At 42.4% G+C, this 20,969-nt stretch overlaps 2 protein-coding genes across 3 annotated transcripts; one reads left to right on the top strand and one right to left on the bottom strand.

Moving 5' to 3' along the window:
- Positions 1-173: 173 nt before the first annotated feature.
- RB195_009908 (uncharacterized protein) lies at positions 174-20,444 on the bottom strand (the record flags this gene model as incomplete). 2 transcript variants are annotated; one of them, XM_064190675.1, is made up of 21 exons in its annotated part: positions 174-243; positions 301-494; positions 1,566-1,670; positions 1,738-1,819; positions 2,103-2,181; positions 2,250-2,326; positions 2,388-2,491; positions 3,210-3,284; positions 4,782-4,859; positions 4,925-5,055; positions 5,117-5,186; positions 5,517-5,626; positions 6,027-6,122; positions 6,191-6,375; positions 6,434-6,578; positions 6,639-6,732; positions 9,170-9,248; positions 9,310-9,410; positions 9,472-9,622; positions 9,697-9,859; positions 20,288-20,444. In XM_064190675.1, 21 exons carry the CDS (start codon positions 20,442-20,444, stop codon positions 174-176), a joined length of 2,346 nt encoding a protein of 781 aa, XP_064048258.1. The 2 variants fall into 2 exon arrangements, with proteins under 2 accessions (XP_064048258.1, XP_064048260.1); XM_064190676.1 differs by lacking the exons at positions 9,170-9,248; positions 9,310-9,410; positions 9,472-9,622; positions 9,697-9,859; positions 20,288-20,444 and adding an exon at positions 7,615-7,737.
- On the top strand, positions 9,275-13,417 carry RB195_009909 (uncharacterized protein; the record flags this gene model as incomplete). The annotated part of the gene is made up of 5 exons (XM_064190677.1): positions 9,275-9,370; positions 10,492-10,511; positions 10,580-10,647; positions 10,693-10,720; positions 13,333-13,417. 5 exons carry the CDS (start codon positions 9,275-9,277, stop codon positions 13,415-13,417), a joined length of 297 nt encoding a protein of 98 aa, XP_064048259.1.
- Positions 20,445-20,969: the final 525 nt, after the last annotated feature.

Genomic DNA, 20,969 nt, shown 5'->3' with positions numbered 1-20,969 from the left:
ATTGTAGCCAAAAACGGTTAAAGCTGAGATCTGCACAAGGTGGATGAGACATGCCGAGACAAACTTCTTTAAACCCGTGGAAATGAATAATACGTGCAGATTGTACGAGATACTGCGGTTATTCTCTTAATTACTTCGAATTGAACAGTATAAATTCTGGGCGAATGGTGAAGTTATGAGATGTCACAGTACTTCACGGAGTTTTCTGGACGGATATTTTCGCTGAGCAAAACGTTGAGCGTCCTAAAAATCGTATAGAAAAGAACGCTTGAACTTAAGGGAGAGTTGTGGCGATCGTACCTTGTTTCGACTTCAAGTGTCATGAAGAAACCTTGCTTGGTGGTCACCACATTGCGACGAGGCCTAGCACCGGTTGGATTCCCAATTTCGGCAGTTTGGTCGACAACTGCAGGAGAAGGAACCAGTGGATTTGGTTTAGTTGATCGTTTTTCTCGAAACGCAATCGTAGACTTCTTTTTTGCGCATTTCGGTGGCTGAATTTCGGTTTGAATCAGTTTTTAGCTTGTTTACTATTTACCGATTATTGCAGCATGGTTATCAGAATTGTTATGTTTTTGTACAAATTTGTTGGAGTTTTTCTAACAAGACATGTTTGCATTTGTAATAAGCGCTCAAGTGAGATTGAAATCAGCGGTTTTGAGTGAATATAGCTAGGAGGATATAACTGAGGACTTCTGTGATACATATAGAGGTAATTCTGAGGTGCGCTGTTGTATGCAAACAGTCAACATCAAAGCTCAACGTTATTTATTTTGGAAAAACGAAGTATGCTGAGCTTGCATCCACGAGTAAGAAAAATTGGGGCTTGTCTAATACTAAGGACTTTATGCCGTAGCACTCTGTGACACTGCTGTGAGAGCTGTAAGATTTTTACAAACACAGTTCTTAACACTATTCAGACACCAATACTTAGGGATACTGCAAAATGTGTAGATCTCATTCGCCTCGGGTAGCAATTTGCAGGGATGCGGTGGTTCACCAGCTCAGCTATTCGGTGAAACCCGTCAGTTTGCTCTTCAGTTCGGAGTTCGGAAGCATGGAACTAGGAACTGTATGTCGCTTTTTACCCTACTTGGTGGATGGGATTAAGCGCGCTCTCCCTTCCCAAAGTAGGCAAAAATTAATTCTAAAATTATTGTGTTATGAACCAGAAATCTGCACTAGAATTTTTGGAACGCTTTTCAGCTTCTGAACACCTGAAAAACTGATTTCTCCCTTCGTTTTTATCTGCTATAATATTTGATATGCGTGAATGGTTACGGTAGGTATGCTGTGACAAATTTTTTTTCTTCCAGATTCTCCTCAGAAAGGTTGGCTTCATGAACTAAAAAAAGAGGGAAGAAGAAAAAAAGGAAATGAATCTAGGAATGGGGAGGTTAAGAAAGGAAATGCTCGGATGTGCAAAACAAGGAGTCGTGACTCTCTGGGAGCGCCTCCTTCTTCAGTGCCAGAGAGACCATCTTCTCCTCAGTCCGAATGAACACTTTCGGGGGCACTCTAATTTCTAACAGTTCTCTTTCAAAAGCAAAGTGAAAAACACAAACCAGTTGCGCTGAGCAATCCGATGCTCCATTTTCCATGTCACAGAGTGAAATTTTGCACTGGAAGATCACGTTTCCTTCTCCAGGAAATTTGAACACGGACATCTCCTAAAGAATTGTATGCTTGAAGAAGAAACTTCAACGAGTTCCAGGAGGAAACTCCAACAAATCTCACCTGGAATACGTAAGCTTCCACCCCTTGTTTATTGAATCGAGAGTAGTTGGGTGTTTCCAGGAAGTGGTGATCTATTTCACATCTATAAGTGCAGAAATGTTTTACATCCAGAAGCAACATCGCCTGTTGTTTGAAAGAAATGGTGTGGTGTGTTCTCAACAAAAATGGCTTCCATGCATAGTTTGTGGAGAGTTATCACGCCAAGAAAAGAAAATGAAGATCTGTACTGTACTTACAGTGTGAGGACGTTGCGAGAAAAATGCATCAAGCATGTGTCACTCGATATAACCATCACTAATTATGATCAAAAGATGTGAAAACAGTATGTGCGGAGGTGAGGGACGAATCAAAAGATCAAAACAAACCCTTCACTGTCGAGGATTTGCACAGAACTTCGTTCCGACTTCACGTAGCAATCATGTACCAGGTAGTTGTACACAGGAGCTGAAAAAAATATCTTCAATGCAAAAAAACGTCTTCGATAGTTGCAGCATTTGTTTTGATGAACTCACGGCTATCGCACTGCCATTTATGGAACACAGTTTCGCCCACTTTTGCATCCAAGGCTACGCATTGCGATGGGCTGTATCTGCATTGGGGAGATGTTAGTGCAGCCATTGGAAGAATCATGAGGTGAAGGGGGAAGGTACCTGTGGAGACGATAGCTGCATTCTGTGTCCGCCACACTTTTGGCAACTCGTGTCATCTCTTGAGCTGTGAGAGGTTGTGCAAAGAAACAGTCAACATCCAAGCCCTGTTTGGAAAACTCAGATCTGCTTTACAAATATAATCTTATCTAATCTTAATCTAGTTTCACTATTTAGTGCTATGAATGAAATTTTATCATAATGAAGCTTGGAATTGTAGGGAGTGAGTTCTGGTTGTTGTGATCTTTGAGAACTATGACTAGTTTCTTATCCACTAGCAGAGTCCAACATCGCGAACGTTGACCCATTATTATCCAGAAAAACGACGTGGGTTACGACATCGTTGCGCTGAATTCCCTCGCGATGCACTTAGTAACGTTTCACGTCTGTGAGGGCTGACATACGCGCCGCGTATGCAAGCGACATTAATGGCTTGCTGACATGGTCTCTCTTGCTCGCTGGTGGATGCGACCCATATGTCTGCGCTCGCAGACATAGCGCGTTGTTAGGTGGCTCGTATCGGGATTCGGTACCACAAAACCGTTTCCCATGTCACTTTTCGGGACAATTAGAGGGAGCAAAGGGTGGTCGCGCGTATTCCCGTGAACATACACCAACATATCCCTACTTATCCGTGAAAAGATGCCATTACCCCCAACTTCGTAGTGTGCTGCTTCTAAGACAATAAAATTTCAATGGAGGGACAGCTGCTGCTAAAGAAACCGGCAATGTGAGCCTAAGATAAAATGCTCAAACATTTGAATTTCCACGATGAGAAGCACTCGTCTGATTATATTTAGTGCAGAAATTTTGCGAAATGACTACCTGATCGGCTCTTGTTATGATGAGTGGATGGAACTGGAGTATCACGGTAATGTTGAAGATATATCCATCGCGAGCCTGAATAAATTACAATTAATTCTCATTTTATCCAAAAAGGATTACGGTAGGACGACTACGGTAATAGCATTTATTGTATTGTACAGTTTTTCTTTGAGTTGTAAGGAATTTGGTGATCAAATTCACACGATATCATGTCTAATGTCATCTACAGAGCATGTAAATGATCGATTAAAGAACAGCTTCAGAACAATCAAAAGAAGCATGCGGACGTCAAAACGAACTGGAGTAATCTACGATTTTGCTTCAAATCAGCGTTTTCAATAACCTTTTTTTCAAAAGTTTGTGGCATTTAAAAGGATGTATTCTCAACAGGTGAAGGTTTGCTGTACGTACGATGTAGATGTTTGGTTGTATAAGATCGCAAAAATTCAACACTGAAACGTCTTGAGTTCATTCGAAAAGATGGATACAAAAAATGGTCAAGCTGTAAAACATACGTCCTTGTAGAAGTTCAGGAAACCGACTACAACAACACATACAGTTTTGGTTGCGCTTGGTAACTGGACCACGCACTCGTACACAATTTTTTTTTTCATTCTGCGTCCATTAGATCTTCTTATCACCGGTTTTTCACAAAGATTTTAAAGAGACCACCCCACGAATCTGGGGTGGTACGAGTTTCAGGTGGGTTATGTCTACACGGGGTTGTAGCTTAGGGGGAGGAGGGCGATTCCGTTCATTTCTTCCTAATTGCAGTAGAAAACGGCCCGGAAGATACGGCTTCTAGCGTTCCGGCGCACTATTTTCTGCAACGAGTTCTACTGGAGAGCGCCAGCCTTGTGCACGCGCCGCATTTTCCGGGCCCGGGCAATGCGCCGTTTATGATGAAATGGACGGAATCACCCTCTTCCCCACATTCTACAACCCCGTATAGGCATACCTTAAAGGCACCACCCCAGGTTCGTGTGGTGATGCCTTTAAGCGACCTAAAGCATCGAATATACATACTATATCATATGTTTGTAAAAGTAGGCTCTCTAGGCTATAGATAACCTGGCGAGAATTTACGCAACGCAATTTTATGGACAAAATGTTTCGCGAGGAAGTGTTGCGCAATATCAGTTTTCGTTGCATCAAATGGGTTCATCAATTTTTTTAAAACATGATTTCTATGAAGAAGTCTCAACTGATGCCTGACCCTCATTACTGAGCCAATTTTGTGAAATATGATTGCATTATCTGGAGTAACACTTAGAACGCGAATCCACACAGAAGATAAATAGCAGTTGTTATTGCTGTTATGAGGAGCACCGGAGAATAATGTCGTTTTTTCATCAAATCGAAACAAAATAATTTTCATCATTCTTTTGTTCCCAATCAGTGGCATAATCACCCCATTATCAACGAGATCCTCGATGTTTAATGGGTAAATTTTCAATCGCGGATCTTTTCTAAGAGGATGGTTTTATACTTAGAAAAAGAGATAGGAATTCGTAAAAACGATATAATTTCCAGGTATCCCTGATAGTGATTATCTGTTTTTTTTTTCGAAACCTGCGAAGGAGTTTTGTACAGTCCACATTGTCCGTCGTAAAATGTTATGGATACTTCGCGCGAAGAGCCGTCATTTCTCTGGAAATAAAAAAAGATGATCTGTGTTGATGACTGATTTGAGGGCAATTTCATGAGAAGCTTACCACAGTACACTCCGGAATATCATGAAAATGCTGAGCATACATCAGTCCGTGCATTGGACGTTGTGTCCGGACGGTGAACGTGACCGAATTCGAATTGCATGTTACGTCTGTTGCCCCGCGTACACGTGGTTCTAAAAGGTAGAAGTGAGACTTAAACGCTTGAATAGGTGGTGCATGCCAAGAAACGCTCACTAGAGTCTGGTCCAAGCTCGAGGCCTTCGCATCCGAAGCCTACATGCTTCATAAGTTCAGCCTCAAACTCCTGGAATATTCTAATCGTTACGTACTTAGGTTGGGTGTGAATGAGAGTGAAGTCGGCCAACAAGTCAGTTCAAAGCGACCTGAAGCCTAATACAACTAATTGGTTGCACCCGTCCGAAGTGACGCGGTGGGACCACTACTCATCACCAAGGCCCCATGCCCGGCCGTTTACGCAATTCGCCTTCAGGTCGTTTTGTCATTTGACTGCAGTCATCGCTATGGTATCGAATACATCTCAGAAGAATGGAAGCGGATCCGTTTAAAGAGAACAACAAAACATGTGACTGCTTTCACTGGTAAATTTAAGAAATTAGAACAGAAAAGAACTCACATGCGCATTCCGAGGTGTAAAAACTCGCGACTGTTCACCGGCTATCTGCAGAAGTTCCGCTTCATCTACGTAAGGTCTTGGGGTGACACTCACTGCCAGAATAGTGATTCCTTAAACAAGGCAAGATAATTCGGAATGGAAGAATGGCTTAGGGGAAGCGTACCACGAAACTGACGATGTTGGGACCTCTTACGGACAGTAAAGAGTTTGGGGTGTAGATTACCAGTACGGGAGTAATGAAACTCAGTTCCCTCTTATCGGCCCGTGGAAATCTTCTACAATATCTTACAGTGTGCCGTACACGTGTCGTACACGCACTACGTCTGTTAGCCATTTTCTACGCCGTTTTTCCGGATGATTAGGGAGGGTGTAGCTACACTCATACTCGTAATCTACGCCCAACGTTGTCCATGATAGATCACAACATTGCCAATTTCGTGATACACTGGCTTTAACCTTCCATAAGTGAATGAAGTCAGCAAATGTCTGTGCGGTGCGCTTTCTTATTACCTTGAGCTCTCATGGTCTCAGCTATCTCCTTTGGAGCTCGTGCTGAATGACCATCAGTAAGGATGATTACCATTTTAGGAACACTCAGTCGCGTTCCTGGAATCAGGCAGGAAGCTCAAGAAGACTTGAGCAGCACAACAAATAAAAAAAAAATCCACGTTTACCATCGTTGGGATCGCTTGAGTTGAGTAGAGCAAAGGTGTCCCTGAGCGCATTATGTGTGGACGTAGTTCCTTTAATGGATCGCAGTGTACCGAGGTGATTCAACACTGCTGTATTGTTACCGAACTGGTTGCTGTTGAACTTGAAGTGAACGAACGTTTGGCCAGAATATGTAATCAATGCCAATCTAAACAATGTTTTGGTAAAAATTGAACTGGTTGAAATTTGATTGCAGGACTGCTCACCTGACGGCATCTGGGTGGACATTAATGTTATTCAGAATCCGCTCTTCGGCAAAACGAATTTGCTCTTTGAATAGTTGGTCCAGAGATTCGGAAGCATCGATGAGAAGAGCCAAGTCTACGGGTTTGTCCGATCCCTTCACACACGCTGAAAGAACAAATCGGGTAAATGTTTGAACTAATTGGAAATGAGTATTTGATAGCTTACATGGGATTTTCTCACATATTTCTGTCCCATGAAAAGGATCGAACTGACGTTCCAGACCCACCAAGTTTGCGTTCGTTGCAATCTTTGACACGTCCTAAAGAAATCGTTATGAGGTACTTATTTTGCTATCTTTCTCCAAGGTCCACAGATCTCCCTCGCTAGTGGGATTAGGCGGTTAGTCGTGAGTCTACGAGGCGCGTCTCCAGATGGTAGATAGTAGGCAACCAAAAGCGACCTTGGGCCTGCTCAAAGAAGAAGATGAGGAAGATTCTGAGGACGAGATGCCCAGTTTTTCTGTTCTAAGATTGACCCAAAATACCTAAGTATCACGCATGTCGCTCCGGCCAAAAGCCTCAAGTGACTGGGGAGTGTGGGGGACACGTCTTCGACAAATAAACTTCTCTTGACACTCTGGAAGTACGCGCCGTCCCCCTACAAATCCTGCGCGACTAGAGGCCGGTATCCTCCCCATGGGTTTTAAAATTATACGCAAGACACAGTAATAAGAAAGAGTTTCTAGACTCCGGAGGAAAGCCTGGTGAGGTAGTGTCAGGAAGGACCGGGTTGCAGGAGTCACCATAAAAAGAACAATCTGTACGTATAACATAAGCACTCTTGCACGGGATGCGGCCATTGAAGATGTGATGATGCTAGCCAAGAAGATTAAGCGCGAAATCATCGGACTGACCGAGACGAGACGAAGTCACCCACTGAACGCCGTATATGAAACCGGAGAAGAAGTGTTCTTAGGAGCATGCGAGAGAAGCTGGTGTGCTCGTCAACACGAGTATGGCAAAGAACATTGACTCCGTCTTACGAATTACGACTCGAATAGGATGATGCCCGCGGATGAGAAGATGTGGTTCAACGCCAGCTTTGAATATTCTCGTCGCCACCGCTCCAACACCAAGCTTCCACTAGATGACATCGGAACCTTCTACATGGATCTCCAGAAGCTCTAGAGAAAAAATCGTACCACAAGGACTTTGTGGGTGATTTCAAAGCCAGAAATGGCCCTACTAGAAGACAGCACATCATGATCCACGCCCTTCATTGGAACGACCAGGCCTTCCGAGCTTGCCACGACGACAAGCACCATCCATGGAAACTCGCAATTTTAAAAGCCATCTCCCCTATGCTGGATATGGGAGTCGCAAAACAAAGGAAACCATTACACTCCGACAGGATAGTACAATCTCACCTGAAAAAAAGAAGCTTCGCAAGCAGGAAGAAAACACAGCAAGCGTAACTGAACGTTCAATCGAAAGAGTGAAGGTGGGAATCCCACTTCGCAAGCGTTTGAGTGAGGGACGGAATTCGATGTTGTGTGCTACATCAGCGGTCGAAGTTTAGGGACGCCGCCACATCCGCCAAGGAAAGCGAAAAAGATAGGCCGAACACGTGATGCGTTCCGACGACAACCGTAGAGCCAGAACCGTGAGCGACTGCGCTCCACACGATATTAAACACTACAAGAAGACCGCCGACTCGATGGTCGGAAGTCCTCGCTAAGGCATTCTAAGGAACATTTGATGCTCCTTTTCCCACGCGAAAGGAGAAACCACCGGGCGACTTTCGCGCGGGATGAGGACAAATGCAGGAATTACTGGCGCCTGAGATAACAAGGAGGACCTGAGTAGCTGTGATATAGTTCGTCGCGCCAAGTTACATAAACGATGGGCAGTATAAGTTCTAGAAAAGCGACTTTGGTACCTCCCTTAACACAACAACAACTAAAAAAAGAGTAGCCAAATTTTACCCGATCTGGAGGGAGAAATACAGTAGTTCACGCTCTCTGAGAGCAGAGGCACCAACGTAGTCAGCTAGAAAACGTTTTACGCCCACAGGATGGGCGAAATTAAAACGCGTGAACTAGGTTTCATTATTCGTGTTTGTGTAAATAGTCGCTTTATCGAGTGAGTTCAGCACTTTATTTTGCTAATCATATTTGTGCAAAGATAGTCTCTTGCAGTAAATTGATGCCTCTGGTGCGTCTGTGGCTTTGATTGCTTAATATATAGGTGGCGTTCCCCGCTTTCATCGTAATACTGCAAACTCCTTATAGAAATCTACTTTTAGAAAGAATCCAACGTTGCAAATCCCCACGAACGCATTCATCAAGTAGTCACGTAGTTAGAAGTTTAGCTTCGCTGACGCGACTGTTCAGCCTTCCAATTATAATGGTTCTAGTATTGAATTTCTATGAATGACAACAATAGATAGTTGGCACCTACAACTTCGCGAGCCAGTTGTTGCGGGTCTAACAGTTTTTTTTTCACATTTAACATTTGTTAGAGAACGATATCTCACTATGAGTATTACGAATCCTTCCTCTCCACAGCTGAAATGAATCTGCAAATTGGTTCGCTCTGCCTCTCAAGAGCACTGGGGTAAGACTGCTCAGAAAATACCTTCCGATACTTTGTTACGTCGAACGAAATTTGTTAAAGTGTTGAATATGCAGAATTGGTCTCAGAGAAGAAATTGGATCGTTATTCTCCCTGAAAAAAAGCTGTTTGAGAAAAAGTTACCTGAGTATAGTTGAGCAATGCGCTCATTGCAACGTAGTTTCCAGTACCGTAGGCCCAAATGTCAATGCTTGGTATTGATCTAGATATGATAACTGTAGCAACAGTATGACCGTAATTAACAGCATAAATCAACAGTCAACCTCCTTGCAACTTCAACCATCTCCCAGTCCTTTGGATAGTCATGGGTTCTCCCATCCGACAGTAAGTAAAGAATCTTTGGAACGCTGGCGTCTCTGAGGCCCTAAATGTTGTGTTGAAACTATGTGTTAGAAGTAGTAGGCAGGACAATTCCGTGAAGTTACATTTGTGGGATTTTTAAGCGCCTCAAGCGCGAATTCGAATGCACCACCGATTCGTGTGATGCCAGACACATGCCGCAGTACATCGAGCGCCGCCAGCAGTTCTTCACGGGTAGTAAATTTATTGAAATTGAACTCCAAATGTTGCGTGCCACTAAAATTTGTATTTTATTTAATAACTATTTGTAATTATCCCGTCTCCATTGTATAGAAAATGAAAATGTTCACCTGAACTGGATAAGCATCACACGAGTGGCGGTTTCGCCAATGGTCACATGTCTTACGATGCGGCGAATCACGTCAATCTCATCCTGGAATTTGTCCCGCAGAGAACCTGAGCTATCCAATATGAAGATAAGATCCAATGGTGCGGCGTGAATAACACATCGAGCTGGAATACAATTTACATTATTTTAGAATATGTCTGAGGATGCGTACATGGTTGAGTTTGATTGCTATAGTCGGGTCAAAGCGAAAAGAAGCTCAATGCAGTCGCTTAAGCGCCTGCGCTCGAAGCAGTGCGGTGGAGCTCAGCGGTCAGGAATGAGGGGGGGCCCTTGCTAGCGCCAGTCGTGGCTGCAGTTCGCGATGGTCGCACTCCGCTGCCAACCGCCAGCTCCACCGCACCACTTCGGACGCAGCCGCTAATTCAACTGTACCGAATTTCGTGTCGCTTTGGTCCGACTACACCCACTTGCGGTGGCTGCACTTAGCTGTCATCAAGCCCACTGCTGAAGCCCATGAAGCCCAACCCAAATAAGTCAAATACCTAGAGGGAGCTGGAGTCTTTGGTAACAATTATCCGTTTCGTTACGCTGCGCTACGGGACATCGCCGACCTGAGGTACTCGGGGCTTTCGGTGTCGATAAGCGATACGCCAAATCTCTCAGATTATGGAACAGTGCCGGATGGATGGATTCTGTGCGAGTTCTTGCAGTGGATCGGGAAGGTTGGGCGGAGCTACATCCGAGGACGACACGCCTAGGCGAAGATGCTGGCAACCGGGTCAAGTGATATAATCAGCCCGCCGATCAAGTAAGCAGGTAATATGTGTCTCCATAAAAAGTATAATCTTTTATAGTTGATCTTAAAATGATCTCAAAACTCTTAGAACGTGCACAGCAGGTGTGGAGATTTCTACAGCATTAGGAGCAGGACACTGCGATGAAGTGATGGCCGGTAAGGGTTGGAGAATGCGACAGTGTTCGTGAAGATATGACGCAGTCGACCAATTTTTTGACGTAAAAACGCAGTAAGATGTTTCTATTTGATTTATGCAATAATAGTGGTCCGGACCTCATTTATATTTTAGACCTTTAGACTACATAGGACTTTTGCGGTGTGCATATTATAGTAGATATTTCCTTTCATTTCATATGTTTATGTTTGTTTATGTTTTGTTTGTTTATGTTTTCATATTTATTTCATATGTTAGTATTATTATTTAGGTACGATTATATTTCCTTAATATCTGTTTTTCTTTGTTGATTATGTCGTTCTGAGCACTAACGTCACTGAAACGCCGTAATCCTGTAGTACAAGCGATGCGCCACCATGGATCGGATGAGGTTTAAAGGGTTAGGATGACATTCTTGGTTCTGTGTCAGTCAAATACCTTTGTATATGTTTTACTAAGTCGACCACAAGAAACTGCAACCACTTCAACAACATAGATTTTGTAGGTAGAACAAAAATATGATTTTAGATATTGTTCTGACGCAAAGTTGTCAGTTCGACGCCCTGCCAATTTAAAATGTTTTACGAAAGACCTAGCCCTCAGCAGCAGTGGCAGAGTCTTGATTCTTGTTTTGCCACAGATGTTCTGAGCCACATCTAACAATAAATGCGAAAAAAGCGAAAATGTAAAGATGAGGATCATGTTTGGTCGGATCTTCGGCGATAACGCTTTCCCTAGTGTACAGAAGAGAAAAAGAGAAGAGAGAACGAAAAAGAGGAGGAGGAAGGAAGGAACAAATGGTAAACAATTTTAATGGTATCGGACCATCTCGACGCTGCAATCACGCACGCACTACTTGTGCATGCAACATACAGGAAAGTATCAAAAATTTTCATTGGGAAAGGAACGTTCACGTCCTTACTGGCTTTACATACTCGAGCAAAGTGGGAGCATTGCGTACATGTGTCGGAAAGCTTGCAAAACTATTTTAATTTTTATTTTAACTTTTTAAGTGATCATTTCCAATAAATTACAATGTTTACGCACTTTGCTCGTTTGTAAACACTTTTTCCCTCTCCTTTCACTGTCGTCTCTAAGTGAGTTTAAGACCTACTAGACACATTGTTGTCCAACACAACACACTAAGTAAGCACACCGTAACTGGTTCCGAACACTGCGTTAACGGTGCTTTCGAATAGATTGCATCTATTCTGGCCTTCACTGAATGCTAGGAATTCGGCCAAGGTTAGCTCGCTTACTCATTCTTACTTGTACCTGTTGCATTCTCAACTATTTATGTGTATGTAACTTTACTTTTTACTTTGTATGAGTAAAGATTGAGGAGGCTACGAAACCAGGAAAGAAGTTATCCGAATGGGCGCTGGAATGGATGTTACGGGTGTTAGACGATCTGCACGGAAAATGAAGAAAAAAACAAAGGACGCAGAAAATCCTCACGTTTAACTGAGACTGGAGTGTGAACGATCTCTGGAGGAGCTAGTCCGTTGTCAATGATTTTCACCTGCCAGGAAAAGTTGTGTAGAGAGAGGAACGCCAAAGCGACAAAAATCCACTTCTGCCCCATCTAAAATCAGGCTAAAATGAGATAAAGAGGTCAATGAGGGACAAATGGGGAGTACTCGAAACGCATTCAAACCGCATAAGAGGAGCGAGAAGTGAGTGTTGAATAATGGAGAAGTTGTAGTTTTTGACTTGTACATGATTAGCTTAAACAGAGCATTTTACATCAATTAACCCTCCGTAGAACAAACTGTGGGTCAAGGTGAACGAAAACGACAACCGATACTGGGCAAAACAACAGGTCTTACGGACAAAGAAGCAAGGAAACACGTGAAAAGCGGCGCAATCCCCTGAGGAAACGAAAGTGATAGTACCCCATAAGGAGGAGGCGGGTGCTACTGTACGTATGACATCGAAAAAGTTGCCTCCTCCTAACCTTGATAAAGTGTAAACAAAACGCTGTGCAACCGAGTTTAATTAATTTTATGGAAGCAAACTGCTGGTTTTCCAACAGCTATAAGGTAGAAACTGCGAATTTGGAACACATTGAAATAGCTCCGGGAACGAACCGAGGCCGATTAACTAAAGAAAATTAAACTTGTCTTCCCAAGGCTCCCTCTAAGGTCTGTAAAAAATTTGGCTGCTCTGAAAGCATAATTGTTGATACATTACTGACGAAAACAAATGAAATGACCATCAGTCAAGGCAGGATATCTCAGTCGCAGTGTTTTCAATCGGCGTCTGAACAATTTCGTAGCATTCTTCAATTTAGTTCAACTCCTTGACATTTCTGTTGCTTATTTTGCTCCTTTCAAAAATAGAGTATTTGTTTTCCTACTGAAAAGCCAAGACAAATAACAAAAAAAAGGGAGAAACATCTGTTTGATGACTTATGAAAAAATCTAATGTGTATCGCTGGTACCCTTACTTTGGGATCTGGACGGGTTCAATAACCATGTAGGTAAATGAAAAATCGAAAAATTGCATGAACGATCGTTTCCGAAAGCAGCATCCATGATGTTATTTACGAATTTGAATACGTTATGATGTTATAGTCTCAAGTGTACAGTGGAGTCCTATTTCTCTTCAGGTGACTTTTCGTCCTATTGGATTTTTATATTTTTTGTTGGATTTCGTTGGACCCTATTCACTTAACGCCATTTCAGAGCTGCTGTGAACTTGTCCCCACTACTCACAGAGGATGCGTTTGGTTCCACTCCGGGACTCATCCTCGAATCCATTCAATGTTGACAAATGTGCTATGCTTAGATTAGAATATCTGCAAGTTCAAACAAAGGGACTGACGGCCATCTACGTGAATGTAGTCTCTGACCACTTAGAACTATTATTTATGAGCTGTGTTAGAAAAAAAAGATCAATTGTTAGAAACTCTGAAGTCGATGAGGTCAAGTATTGCTGGCTCCTAAAGTCACTCTGATTTCCTAGGGTATCTGAGTAAATTTGTCCGATGAAAAAACATCTAGGACCTTTCCTTCAAGTTAAGCGTGAGCTCAACCACTGGCTTCATAACTTCCAGCTAACTCACATATCCCTTTCTCCAGCTAACTGTGGGAAGCTTATACGTTTCTCAGAGAAGAAAGAACAGCCAGCTCTTCACAGCATTTCAACACATTTGAAAGGTTTACTAGTAAGCTTCATTTCATGGATTTAATTATCTGCGCAACAAGCCAACAGCCATCTAGATAGGAATAGTAAAACTGTTATCTAATTGGGACCATGACGGAATGCAGCTCAAAAACAACAACGCTGTGTTCGCTGATGACTTACACTCATTACGAAGATCGTCCGAGAACAGCAATTAAGGCAGTGCCCGAGACAGTAGCAATGCGCTCATATTTTGCCGCTCATTTCATTTCTGCAAAAAGTTGCGTCGTTAAGTAAATTGGACATTTTGGACATTGGACACCTCAATTTCCTTCTACATTTTTAGGTGGTGTTTTTGTTTGCAATTTGACGCTGCAAGCGCTGCTTTCAATCGCCACTTCCTAATTTTTCTGAGCAATGTGACATTTGTGTTTCTATTCATAAAATTGCACTGTCTAACAAAAAACATCATTTCCATTTTATAAGGGGAGTCATGTAATGTGATAGTTTATTCCCAAGTCCCAACAGCGTGTACCTACACTGTTCGTGGGGACGTTCTGTCGTCCTAACGAAGATTCCCGTCATCATCTGGTGACCAAGTTAGGCTCGCTACTTTGGCAAACAAATCATTTTACAAAAACATCGATTCCTGGGACCTGTGCTGCAGCCAGAGCAAACGAAAACCAAATAAACATTACGACAACATGTTTACAACTGAATAGGAGCTTATGGTAGTGATCTATCATTAGTCGTGACATTTATTTCCATCTGTGTAATAGAATGGAGTTGGGAGTTGGTCTGGGGTGAAGTGCACCCTGTTCTCATGACCTAGTCCGCATATCAATCACGTAATCTTGAGCGACACTTTGCATAATAGAAATGGCTTCGACAACCTGTCCCCATCCAGCGACGATGTAATGCTTTTCGCGAGAGTTCACGCAGGAACAATGCAAGCTACGAAAGATAGCGACAGCCTCAGGTGCGCAGTGCCCAACGATCAAAGGTATTTCGACGCCAGTTCATGCCAATGCACTAGAGAAAAAGTGTGTCAAATTTTGAAAAAAAAACTATTTGCCGTTGTTTTCCTCTCTGAGGTGCGCCTTGTAGAACGGATGTGCTCTCATAAAAGAGTGAAACATGCTGCAACAGGAAATCGGAAGCAAATATTCGAAACCGTAAAGCAATTTGAAATCAACAAAAAAAAGTAAAGAGCGAAGAAACGAATCATGAGGAAGTCAAACACAATTTTTCATACAGATACACACACATACAGGTACATGAAGAAGAATCCGAAATTTCTCTACCCACTGTCTTCATGTTGAAGATTTATTAAGGATAGATTATCACTTTTTTAAGAATTTAATTATTGATTTTATGTTTCTATGAACGGGTGAGACATTCCGCAAGCTAACGACCATCAACATACAAGCATCTACAGATCATGAGTCAACCGCAGGATCTCCATGATGACTCTGCGAAACTTACGACTTATAGTTGAACACCACATGACTTCGAATGAAATTGTAGTCTTTAGGTATATTTAATCTATTTTTTCACTGTTCCTGATTGTTCGAATGTGACCAGATTATGGCTTTTATCGCGAGCGCAACTCTTTCACTGTCAACAATTTTCTGATTTCAAAAAGAAGGTATTTGGATGGAAACGAAGAAACGTATCTAAAACATGCTCTTTGCTCCATAATTAGTGCAGCGTAGGATGTTTCGGAATCATGCACTACACTGTAGAAAGTTGCAAGAAGAAAGTTGAAAACATGCAATGCGATTTTACCAAAAAAATCAGTGAAAGTATGTTTGTAAAGCTGTACTTCACAAACACGTCAGTGTGGTTCTATTCCAAATATCTAGACAAAGTGGCCTGAATTTTTCCACGCCGATCAGAAATGATATCAGTTCTTGTCGAATCTCTCAGAAATCTGGCATTCCCGCAGCAACATTCTGTCTTTCGGGAAGAGTAGAGACACTGGAATGTAAGGGATGCGGCAATTTCCCCCGTACCATGAGAGATCTCAGCCCTTTGGCCAAGCTGTAGAGCTGCTTTGAAACCTAAGGTAAAGGTGGGTTCCATATTAGTAAAAGTGCTAAGTGAAACATTCTCGCAAAATAATCAAGTTCGTACCGCGTCAACATATCCGTTAGGAAGAGGGACTCCTTTCCTCGCACTGCCATCCTTCTTTGCTACCTCACTCGCTGATACCTACGTACTTATTGGACATGGCGGGGAATATTTGATCTGCTAAGTCAATCATAATATAATCTAATAATATTACAGTGGTCTTAAAGAAGGCTTGGTCAGCTTGGTGAACTCTGCCTGATCTTATGGTTCCTTTCTAAAAATCTCAACTCCACTTGATTTGGACTTTTTTCACTACTATTTCCTGATGTTGATCATTTCTCACTTAAACCATAACAGACTTTTTTATGGCTAATTTGCAATCCAAATGCAAGCAATCCGAACACAAAATTATAGGGATAAACATCATTTGATAAAGTACAACTTTGAATTAATAACACAGACCATAAACGATTGTTCTACTCAACGGAGGATTCCTGGAGGTGGAATCAAACACAAAAGTCTTTCCTAACACTTTAAAATGGATGGTAGCCAATGAAATAATTTCCTCTGCGAGACCCTTCTTTTATTTCTACTTCTGGAAAAAATTGACCTAACGAAATTGCTGGAAAGTGTGCAGAACTAAATTTTAGGAGTTCGCAGAAGTCTATTGTTGGCCAGGTAAAGGAAGTGAAGAAGAATCGATGAAGAAGAACATTTGAAAGGGACAGACTTTGGCGGTAGAGACGCGCCGAGTAGTGAGACCGTTGTTGTTACTGATGCCTTACTAGTCCCCGACTGAGCTGCGACGACTTAATGGCTTTGATGGTGGAGGCCTTTCAGGTCTTGCTGGCTGAAAATTTTATTGCCACGTACAATCCGTGCAAAATCCGTATCTCCTGGTAGTTAATGTTCCTTTCCTTGGGGCAAAATTGCTACTAATTTTTATTCTCAGTTTTCAGGTTTCCACAAAAAGTTTAGTGTGTTTCTCTTTGTGGAAACTTGAAAAATCGACAACATTACCAATTTAAAAATAGAGAGCTTTAAAGTGCCGGTAGAAAGAATTCGACAACAGTGGCAAAGTCGAACAGCAACATACGGAAGGAAATATTACGGGATATTCCTCCTCTTACTTGTTGCTTCCTCAGAATGTGGGAAGCCAAAGATGTTGTAGTGTTGATCCAATAGTGCGGAAGATTAGCTTACTACCATCTCGATAATAACCAAAAAATCAAGAATTGAACTGAAAGGATGAACGCATTGCAATGGAGATGGGTGCACACTAGGACCGTTCGCGTTCTGACCTGCAGGACAGGTCGTCAGTTTCTTGTAGACACTCTTAGAAAGAACCCTTTTGAGCTATTTCCAGATACCATTTCTGCTAAAGAAGTGCAGAACCTTCGTCCATTATCATTTCTGTAAACAGAGAAACGGAGTATTGCGGAGAAATGAACTTCGGTTGAGTTTCAGTTACACACACAAAAAAAGAACGAAAATTAAATACGAAGATATCTCAAACGTCTAATTCTTGCATTAGATTAAATCTTCACCTTCTTTCTTTTCTGAATTTCTTCATTTTTTCAGCATTTACATAGTTCTTTTGGTCCTTTGGTAACTTTTTTCTATATATTCGTGTGGATTATGTTTGCCATTTCGTTTTTTTTTTGTTAAGAATTATTAATTTTTTGCTGTTCCAGTTTTCATGTTTTCAATACTTCGTGGTCTAAAGGTACAACAAAATTTCATTTCTACTTCTTTTTTTTCGTAGTGTTTAAGGTGAGATTCTGAACACGTTTTTGACCCGGAAAAATGAGAATGGGAAGGACGAAGCCCGCGACGTCAAATGAGCTGATTAGTGTCAAAAGACGAGTTTCACAATGCTGAAATGGTGTGTCAGCGCCAGAAGACAGAAATACTGCATGGTGGAACGAGTAGCACAACGTCAGAGTTTGCGCAAGTAAAGTAATAAGATGGGTTGGACGGATCCTTCATCAGATAAACACGCCAGTGTTAGAATGAGACATGGTAGGGCGGGCTTTTCTCCGTCCTTCTGACTTCTTGGGTTACGACTGGTGCGCCTACGCTGGAAGGCAGCACGATTGGGTGGCACGTTGACATAGTTCCCCCAGTCAGGCACGTCGGCGCCAGAAGGCAGTAGAACATATCCCGCGGCGTCATTTATATGCGCTGGTACTAATAGATGAGCGCTCTAGAGCTAGAATGCAAAAAGACGAGTTCCACGACGTCATAGCGCGCCGACGCCAGAATTCATTACAGTGAAGTGTTACGGCTGCGGGCAAATCATCGAGATGTACTTCGTATGTCCACTCCTTTATACGTTACACTCATCAGCCTTGCCTGACGATTTCTTCAGAAATAATACAGGCATGCGGACATTCGCTTTAGGCGGAGCTGGCTGTTTACGTTGATTTGACGTGGGATCTTTGTCTTTTTCAGTATAATGATGATTTTTGTGTTATTTGGCACTATCACACCATTCTACGTCAGCTGTTGGGAAGAAGGCGAGAAAAGTTAAGAGAAAAGAGAAGTGTTGTAGCGGTATAAAAGCAAGGTATTATCATACTATATAATAACGGACTTAGTTTCTCACATGTGACGTATTGTACATCTGTGTGGAAAGAAATTCCAGGGAGCACAGATACGGGGTTGAATTGATGCGCCGACCATAGTAAGCGCTGCGAACTGGACATTTGGCGCGACGGCGCAAAAAGTCGCTGCGCAGTTGTTGGTTCAGCAGTACCGAGCAATAATTCCAGACGGATTTGTCAAAAAAATTAATGAGTCTTTTCATAACCGTGTAACTGCATGTGTTGCGTTTCTTTCCTATGTATTCCTCCGCATGTCTGATCAACTGCACGTTCCCTTTAAGTTAGTAACACCCTTTCTACAGAAGTTGGAAACAGGCACACAAAAACCCCTATTTTTTTAACTGATTTCCTTGAGCTGTAGCCAAGATTGGTATCGATCTTTATTAAACAGCGGCTAACGTTTCGGCGATATCGCCTTCGTCAGAACCTGGAAAACTCAAAGCCATTAGTGACCTATCCCCTCAAGCGCCTCATCACCCTACAGAAAGCACCCAAACGGTAAGCAAACTCAAACAGCAACACATAGGCTAGTACTTACCTCATTAGCTAGACTTGTTAACTCAGCAGACCACCACGTACCACAACTACGAGTGGGTGCTTTCTGTAGGGTGATGAGGCGCTTGAGGGGATAGGTCACTAATGGCTTTGAGTTTTCCAGGCTCTGACGAAGGCGATATCGCCGAAACGTTAGCCGCCGTTTAATAAAGATCGATACCAATCTTGGCTACAGCTCAAGGAAATCAGTTAAAACTACGTTTCAACATGCCGAGATTCAAAGACAGTCGAACATGGGCAATACCCCTATTTTTGTCAGGAGGAGGATGATGTTCACGTCATTTCATATTGGCACATCATCCTATGTAAATTTTTGGAGAAAAAGAGGAGGATATCTAATACTTCGAATAATACACAACACAAAATCTTGGGAATTTTTTGGAAGCAATTCGAAAAAGACCCACTCTATAAAAGGTTATCGCGAAGGGAACCCCTTTGTCTTTGCTAAAACACTGCAAGACCCATGAAGTTACAGAAGCGTATCATCCCTTATTTCAGAATTTGAAATGTCGCAGTAGTGCTGGAGGCTCTCAGTAGACTCACGGATGAGTACATATCGCTCTCGAGGATCAAATTCTGGACGGTCTTAGTCTGGAGTTGTTCTTAGTTTTACCCAAAGCTTAGTTGGGAATAATAATGAACACTTCCAAACAGGATTCACTACAGAGACTTCACTAGTTACGAAAACCTACGTTTTAACCTTCCGTTTATAAATCGGTATACATTATTTTACGTTGCACCATACCCTACTCAAAGTTGCGCTCGAAATAAAACATGATATGCTTCCTTTCCTACCTAACGGTCCTCCTCTTTCGTATGTCCAAAACTTGCTCGCAAGTAGAGAAGTTTTATTATCCACGAGTGTCCACAATGGAAGCACAAATTATTCTTGAACCATGCAGTGATCATAAAGTGCTTTCTCCTCGAACGAGAACTACGATATGCTCCTACTGATCATGCCCAAACGCACAGTAGGGTCAATGAAACACGTACGCAATTGCGTACGCGGCTTCTATCGAGGCGTTGCGGTAGAGCGTAACGGTAAGTAGCGTACTGGGACCTTTGGGCACCACACATCGCTGCAGTTTGCGACGGTCCCAACTCGATTCCAACTGCTGCCATGGAAGCAAAAAGGTGCCGTAAAGGGTTCTATTCGATACTCGTCTCTAAAATAAAACAGTATTATACTTGGAAAAATGATTGAGGAAGATTCAGAACAGCGAAAATAGTTTAGTTGAGATGAGGGTACACCAACGTGATAAAAACATCTTGTTCTTCGTACTTCTGCTAGTGGAAGCAGTGTGTTCTTTGAGCCACTCTTGATGATGGACGAGACTGCATTTCTTCCTGCTCTGAACTATGCCTGGCGACGGCGGGTTCGCTTTGCTGATTGAAACCGTGCGAAATCGTATGCGGTACTCACAGTCAGCTGCTAACATGAGGAAAAACCATTGAATATCTGGATAAATATACATTATAGATGAAGTGATGTGAGTTGTGAAAGTAATGAAACACTAAATAAATCAGTTGAAAAGTTCGACTTTCAATGAACCTCGGCATAGTTGAATTTATATTATCGAGTTTGATAAGCTGTACACGAGGTTGTTAAACAAATTTATTGGCTAACGTTTCGGCTATATCGCCTTCTTCAGAGCCTGAAAAGGGGGATATTCAATCTACAATTCAAACGACCAACCTCTCCACAACTAAACTGATAGACTCCACGCCTACTTTCAATCACAAATTTAGCGACTACACTGAATGCTCACCTTATATCGGAGACGCCTAGCATGGACCGCTGACTGATCGATCACGAGGGCGAATGGTTCGAATGTCACATTCGGATCGCACAAACCATTCGAGATATGGCGCGAGTTCCCGCGTTATCGACAGACATTCACCCTTGCGGTTCATTTTAGGATTTTTGGCTTGGATCCAAAATGCCTCCAACGATTTTCGAGCCA

Source organism: Necator americanus, chromosome III, assembly GCF_031761385.1.
Source record: "Necator americanus strain Aroian chromosome III, whole genome shotgun sequence".
In the NCBI taxonomy this organism is placed as follows: Eukaryota; Metazoa; Nematoda; class Chromadorea; order Rhabditida; family Ancylostomatidae; genus Necator; species Necator americanus.
This window is presented reverse-complemented; position numbering and strand designations above follow the sequence as displayed.